Below are 7,426 nucleotides of genomic sequence, written 5' to 3'. Positions count from 1 at the left end.
GTTCCCCAGGAGGCCTTCCTTGAGCCCTACCAGCTCTGATGTGGACACCTCCCAGATCATGATCCTCATGATCCTGCACTAGGATCACGTTTATTTACCACATTCCCCCTCGGCCCGGGAACACTAGTCAAGGAAAGGTTCTGGTTTCTAGCCCCCTCCCATCAATTTAGCCCCTTCCTGACACAATACACACCTGTAGACAGACTAGCCTCTTAAGACTCAATAATGCATGGCGACCCTGGTCTCAAACAAAAAGTAGAGAATAAAATCAACACCCCTGCTCCCAAGTATCTTAGCACTTAGAACAAGACAAGCCCACAAACTCCTGAAACACAACTTCAAGGAAGAAACAGGCCATACCCACCTGTTCTCAAAGCAGCTCTCCACAAATGACCTATTAACTCCAAAGGAAAAGCAGTAACTTCACAGTCTGAAAATCTAGCCAACATGACTTTACCAAGTAATCAGAGTTAACATCACCAATAATGGGACTAACTGACAGCAAGTGCCTGAAACACCAGGCGCCGAAAAAGACAGCACTTCCGCCACATTCCTGCCCAAAATGCACACCTGAATCTAATTACAAAGGAACAGAAGACAAACCCAAACTGGGGGAGTCTACAAACTAACGGGCTGGCGGTCTTCAAAAATGTCAAGGTCTTGGGCCGGCCCGGTGGCGCACTGCTACTGTGGGCCGCTTGGGAGCACGGCGGCACTCCTGCCGAGGGTTCGGATCCCACATACAGACCGGCCGCCCCTTCCTGACACAATACACACCTGTAGACAGACTAGCCTCTTAAGACTCAATAATGCATGGCGACCCTGGTCTCAAACAAAAAGTAGAGAATAAAATCAACACCCCTGCTCCCAAGTATCTTAGCACTTAGAACAAGACAAGCCCACAAACTCCTGAAACACAACTTCAAGGAAGAAACAGGCCATACCCACCTGTTCTCAAAGCAGCTCTCCACAAATGACCTATTAACTCCAAAGGAAAAGCAGTAACTTCACAGTCTGAAAATCTAGCCAACATGACTTTACCAAGTAATCAGAGTTAACATCACCAATAATGGGACTAACTGACAGCAAGTGCCTGAAACACCAGGCGCCGAAAAAGACAGCACTTCCGCCACATTCCTGCCCAAAATGCACACCTGAATCTAATTACAAAGGAACAGAAGACAAACCCAAACTGGGGGAGTCTACAAACTAACAGGCTGGCGGTCTTCAAAAATGTCAAGGTCTTGGGCCGGCCCGGTGGCGCACTGCTACTGTGCGCCGCTTGGGAGCACGGCGGCGCTCCTGCCGAGGGTTCGGATCCCACATACAGACCGGCCGCTCACTGGCTGAGCGAGGTGCGGGTGCAACACCGAGGGTTGCGATCCCATTGCCGGTCCTGGTCCGGTACGGGCGCGACACTGAGGGTTGTGATCCGCTGCCGGTCACGAAAAATGACAAAAAGGAAAAAAAAAAAAATGTCAAGGTCTTCAAAAATGTCAAGGTCATGAAAGGCAAAAGAAAGGCTGAAAGAATTGTTCCAGATTAAAGGTGACTAAAGAGACATGGAAACTACTGGAACAACTGGCAAAGTGTGAGTGACTGTAGATTAGACAACAGAATTGCAGCAGTGTTAAATTTCCTCCTGATTTTGATGTTCACACTGTGGTTATGTAAGAGACTGTCCTTGTTTTTAGGAAATACACACTGAAGGATTTGGAGGAGGGGGCATCATGTCTGCAAATTTACTCTCAGGTAATTCAGGACAAGCAACAGTAACTTGTGTACATATTTAGAGAAATGATGAAGCAAATGTTAGCACGTGCTAATAATTGGTGATCTGGGTGAAGCATCATCGGGTTCTATTTCACGATTCTTGCAAACTTCTAAGTTTTAAATTCTTTCAAAATGAAAAGTTTAGGAAGCTTGCAGTCAAGATGGCAGAACAGACAGTCCCCAGCATCACTCTCTCACACAAATCAACCAGAATTGCAGAATTGCGTGGGGTGCAGTTCATGAAAAAACTCAGGCCCAGATCAGAGTTTCTACACAACCCAGGTGCACCCAGTCTCTGGAGAGCCTGAAGTACCTATAAGGTCAACCACTAAACCCTGAGCTGCACAAAAAGCCTTCCACAGGGAAACAGCAGCAAAGCAGTAATTTACCTCAACCACACAGCTCAAGTACTAGTTCCCACAAGAAGTTTCCCCATTTTAGAAGCAAGCAAAGGACAAAAACTTAGTTCTGGCCCAGGCACAACACGAATGCCTTGGGGCCCACCAGGATAATTTACCTCAACCACATAGCTCAAGTACTGGTTCCCACAGGAAGTTCCCCAGGTTAGAAGCAAGCAAAGGACAAAAACTTAATTCCGGCCCAGGCACATCATGAATGCCTTGGGGCCCACCAAGGGACATGAGGTATGGAGCCAGGGGCAGGACCCCTGCCCACAACCACTCACACCACCAGCACCTCGGGGCCCCACTCAGGAACCCGAGTATTGGAGCCAAGGACTGGACCCCACTCCCACATACAGGCACACCACCAATGCCTAGGGGCCCTCTGGGAACCTGGGGCTAACAGCCAGGGGCTGGACCCCCTTCCCACAACCAGACACACCACACCAGCACCTCAGGGCCCACCTGGGGACCCAAGGCATGGAGAAAGGGACTGGAACCCCCTCCCACAACCAGACACACAGCATCAGTGCCTCAGGGCCCACCCAGGGACCCGAGGCATGGGGAATGGGACTGGATCCCCCTCCCACAACCAGGCACCCTGTGCCAGCACCTTAGGTACCACCTGGAGACCTGAGGCTTGGAGAATGGGACCAGACCCCACTCCCACAACCAGACACACCATGCCAGTGCCTCAGGGCCTGCCCAGGGACCTGGGGCATTGAGAAGAGGACCAGACCCCCCTCCCACAAACAGGCTCACCATGCCAGCACCTTGGGGGCCACCAAGAGACCTGGGGCATAGGGAAGGGGACCGGACCCCCCTCCCACAACCAGGCTCACCACGCCAGCACCTCAGGGACTGCCCAGGGACCCAGGATAAGAAGTTGGGACTTAGGCCGGGCCATGGCTCACTCGGTAGAGTGCGGTGCTGATAACACCAAGGCCATGGGTTCGGATCCTATATAGGGATGGCCGGTTTGCTCACTGGCTGAGCGTGGTGCTGACAACACCAAGCCAAGGGTTGAGATCCCCTTACTGATCATCTTTTAAAAAAAAAAAAAAAAAAGAAGTTGGGACTGGACCCACCCTCTCACAACAAGGCATGCTGGGAGAGTGCATCGCCCAGGGGCCCAAGGCATGGAGAAGGGGACCAAACCTCCCTCCCACAACCAGGCACACCTCGCCAGCACCTCAGGCCTGCCCTAGGACCTACGGCATGGAGAAGAGGATTAGACCCCCCCTCCCACAACCAGGCACACCACGCCAGTGCCTTGGGGCCTGCCCTGGGACCCAGGGCATGGAGAAGGGGACCAGACCCCCTTCCCACAACCAGGCACACAGTGACAGCTCCTCAGGGCCCGCCCGAGGCATGGAGAAGGGGACTGAACCTCCCTCTCACAACCAGGCACACCATGCCAGCACCTCGGGACCCACTCGGAGACCTGGGGCATGGAACCAGGGATCAAACACTCTCCACAACCAGGCACACTGTCAGCACCACGGAGCAGGCCAAAAACATCTTCTCCATGTGGGTGGCCCACCACAGCCACCACGATAACCACAGCTGCCGTGAAGGTGGCTAGATGCCACAACCACCACACAGATGGTCCACCAGCCACTGGAGTGAGTTGACACAAGGAGAGTCACCAGCAGAGATAAAGAAAGGAGGAGGATGTGTGTCTCCACAGAGCCCATTTCATAGTGATGGAAGAGACATCTGCTCTATGATAGTATCGGGGGACCTGATCATGCCTCTCAGCATTGGACAGATCATTTGGGCAGCAAATCAACAGAGTAACCATTATTCTTTCAGAGGGAGAGAAGAAATCTAGAGTGATTAGAGTGGGGAGGGGGAAAGGAAGAGAGATGGGGCGGGATTGGACAAGAGGCATAAAGAATAATTATGATTTGTAACAATATATATGCTAGTAATATCAATTTGATCAACATACCTCAATGTTGAACCCCAAAAATATGTATAATCAATTTTGATTCAATAAAAATTTTTTAAAAAAGAATAAGTGTGATTTGTAACAATGAATATGCTAATAAAAAAATGAAAAGTTAAAAAAAAAAGAGCAGTATAATGAAGGACAGACAACAGGGAGTCAGAGGAGTAAGAGAGCCTTTATGAAAGTTTAACAGAAGTCATTCAATCTCATAATGTAAAAGGTATTAAAATTGCCTTTGACAATCTTCTGATTTTAAAGGCCCAAAATTCTTTTTCCAATTAAATATTTCAAAACACAAGAGTGTCTCTTGTGGTGAAAGTCTTTAGTTTTGGCTCAGCCATAACCTGGCAGGTGCAAGCCTCACCTGAGGAGGGCCGTGCAGAAACCCTGCCTCCTGCCAAGGCTGGATGGAGCCCACCCCTAAAGGCCGCAAACTGTCTTCAGGTGGGCTTCACCTCCTTACACTCCTGCCCGTGACAAACCCATTCTTCCAGTCACCCAGGCCTAAATCTCAGGGGTCAGCTGTAGCAACCTCACCACTCTCTACCCCATTTCCTTTATCTTCTCAGCCCCCACATCCTGTCTATTCTGCCTAAAAATGCCACCTGTGCTTCTTACTGTCCACTGTCTTTCTCAGACAACCACCCAAGTCCAGGTCCAGATCCTCATCACCCTCATCCCTGATGTCTCCATGGTCTCAGTACAATTGCCCTCCCGTGACTACCCTGCAGCTTGAGCAACCCTCAGGAACTACCTACCATCTCCCAGCCTCCTGCTCAGACGCCTTCAGTGGTCCTGCCCTCCCTGAGCACTTTGGCCTCCCTTTCAAGGACCCCAGTTCTGGTGTCCACAGCTCTCCCACTGCTCCCCCACAAGCATCTGCAGTCCAGTCAAGCAGTCTCTTCACTGCCCACAGTCACACAATGTGGCCATGATCATGTTGCTGCCCTAACCTAGAATGCCCTTGCTCTTCATGGCCTATTTTCCCAGAATCAGGTTAAGGGACACATGTCTCATTATGTCTTCCCAGAACCGTGCAATCCTCTCCAGTGTCCTGTTTTCTAAGCTTCTTCACTACTTTATAAGATACACTACTCAATTTGCACTAAATTGCCTGCTGTCCAGAACTGATTCTCCCTTTTTCATAATTTCTGACTACTCTTTTTCTTATCATATGACATCTTTTATTTCTTATCTGGCAGAAACATCCCAGAAACAACCAACACCAAAACAGTTTAATTTCTATCACAAAAGGAATAGTTTTATTCTAGAGCTTTCCTCTAAGTGAATATTTTCCATGATTTTTTTAAAACTTACTCGGAAAAATAGGATTTATTAAGCAAAAATGGTTTTTCATCAGATATCAATTTATAAGCCTGATCATTTTCCTTACATCCTGAATGACTTGGCTAAAAAGTGTAATATTTAGTAGGAACATTTAAAATATTAAAATGCCAAAAGTGTTACGTGCTTAACACATTACCTGTACTGGGGATGCATTCGAATACCCTCCCATGGTGATGGGGACAGAGAACTGCTCCATGAACACAGGCAGCGTGCCTAACTTGCCCGGGAAGACAAAGTCAAACAGTGACCACAGTTCCCGCAGGTTATTCTGCATTGGTGAGCCAGACAAGATGATCCGATGAGGGGTGCGGAACTGTTGTGGGGGAAAAAATAGCTTTCTATTAAATTCACCTTTTAATAGATGATCACCATCCCTACCCCAAAACACTCCCATGAGATATTGTTACTTAACACATGTATTCATTATTTCAGTTCTTGCCATCATTTTGGTCCTCCCCAAAACATAGACATGTTATGCAATTATAATTCTTCAATTATAATAGATGAAAAAATAGGGAAGAATTTTTCTTACTGTTTAAAATAAATACTATGGATTAGAGTTGAATCTGGTTACATTCTAACAACTGATGGCTGCAAGAAACATTAAGTAATACGAGCAATGAGAATTTTAAAAACCTGATTGAGGGCAAGAATAGGGAATTTTTTGCATTAATGCAAAATGTACACTTTTAATTCCTTATGTAAAGGTACAGGAAAGATTCGATAAATGTGCTACTAGAAGCAGATAGTTTTTTCTGAATTAAACACTATTATCCACCTGGAAATCCCCCTTGTTATAAGAGGCCATACCTGTTTGCAAGCAAGGGTAACAGCAGCATTTGGATTTCGAATTTTGTGCCCTTCGTCCAAGATTACATAGTGCCAGTCATGCCTGCTAATGTCATCTTGCTTTATTCGAACGTAGGAGTAAGAAGTGATCAAAATTCCATGACAATGCGCAATATCTCGAATTAGTTTCTCCTAAAACCATAATAAAATGGTAAATAAAATGGTAAAGCCAGATTTAAATAAGTGAAATTAAATGAGCATGACCTAAAATGACAGCCTTTCAGTCATGACACATTCTAAAGCACTTTATAAAATGTACAAATACAAACATAACATGTACAACACTAATCATACAGCCAGCACTGGAAGTGTACCTCACATTTCGTTAATATGTAAGGTAGTAAACACTGACTAACACAGCCACCTCATATTGATGGATGGGGACTCTCAAGAAAAGATGAGGAAAAGTTTTAATATGTAAACACTTACCCAACTTTAATTTTTCCAAAACATCCTTTGTGTCCATCCTTGTTAAACTTAGAACAAGGTAGGTAGAAATGATTAATTATGTCAAAACAAGAGCAAGAAAATGAGAGAAAATCCAAGGAGACAAGAAGACAAAAGTAGGAGCTCTAATGACTGATAACATGAACTCCAAGAGGATAGAATGGAAATGATACAAAAGCAATGATTTTAAAAATAAGGAAAAACTGAATAAACTGAGGAAAGACTTGATACAGAGCAAGACATCCTACAGTGTCAAGGAGAGACACTGAAAAAGACCTATCCTAAGCATATCCTACTAGTTGTCTAAATTCCGAAAATAAAAAAAATGAGAAAATACCATTGCTTATAGTTAGAACAAAACAGAACAAGAAAAGATTCCCTTCAGAGGAGAAAGGCTGCCAGCATCAGCCATCTTTTCTGCAACACTAAAAATGTCACAAAGCAAAGAGAAATATCTTCACATAATTCTAAGGGGGAAACGTGGCAACCTTGGAATTCTGCATCAATCCAAACTAGGAATCACGCTTGACAGAAAGAATAAACAAATTCCAGCTTCAGACAAGAAAGGATTCAGAAAATAAGCTACCAAGAGACTGAGCACAGTGTGCTGTCTGCAGACCGTGCAGTGGCGCTCTCTTGGGCAGAAGAGGAAGGC

General features: G+C 46.2%; 1 protein-coding gene across 1 annotated transcript in view; it reads right to left on the bottom strand.

Annotated features, from left to right (window-relative positions):
- ERCC6 (excision repair cross-complementation group 6) overlaps window positions 1–7,426 on the bottom strand; it is an 86,266-nt gene that overhangs the window by 18,580 nt on the left and 60,260 nt on the right. Inside the window, exons 8-9 of the mRNA XM_008576579.1 lie at window positions 6,286–6,456; window positions 5,612–5,788 (exon numbers count right to left, since the gene is read on the bottom strand). Coding sequence (XP_008574801.1) covers window positions 5,612–5,788; window positions 6,286–6,456 — 348 coding nt within the window. The remainder of the gene's footprint in view (window positions 1–5,611; window positions 5,789–6,285; window positions 6,457–7,426) is intronic.

Source organism: Galeopterus variegatus, unplaced genomic scaffold (assembly GCF_000696425.1).
Source record: "Galeopterus variegatus unplaced genomic scaffold, G_variegatus-3.0.2 Scaffold1369, whole genome shotgun sequence".
In the NCBI taxonomy this organism is placed as follows: domain Eukaryota; kingdom Metazoa; phylum Chordata; class Mammalia; order Dermoptera; family Cynocephalidae; genus Galeopterus; species Galeopterus variegatus.
This window is presented reverse-complemented; position numbering and strand designations above follow the sequence as displayed.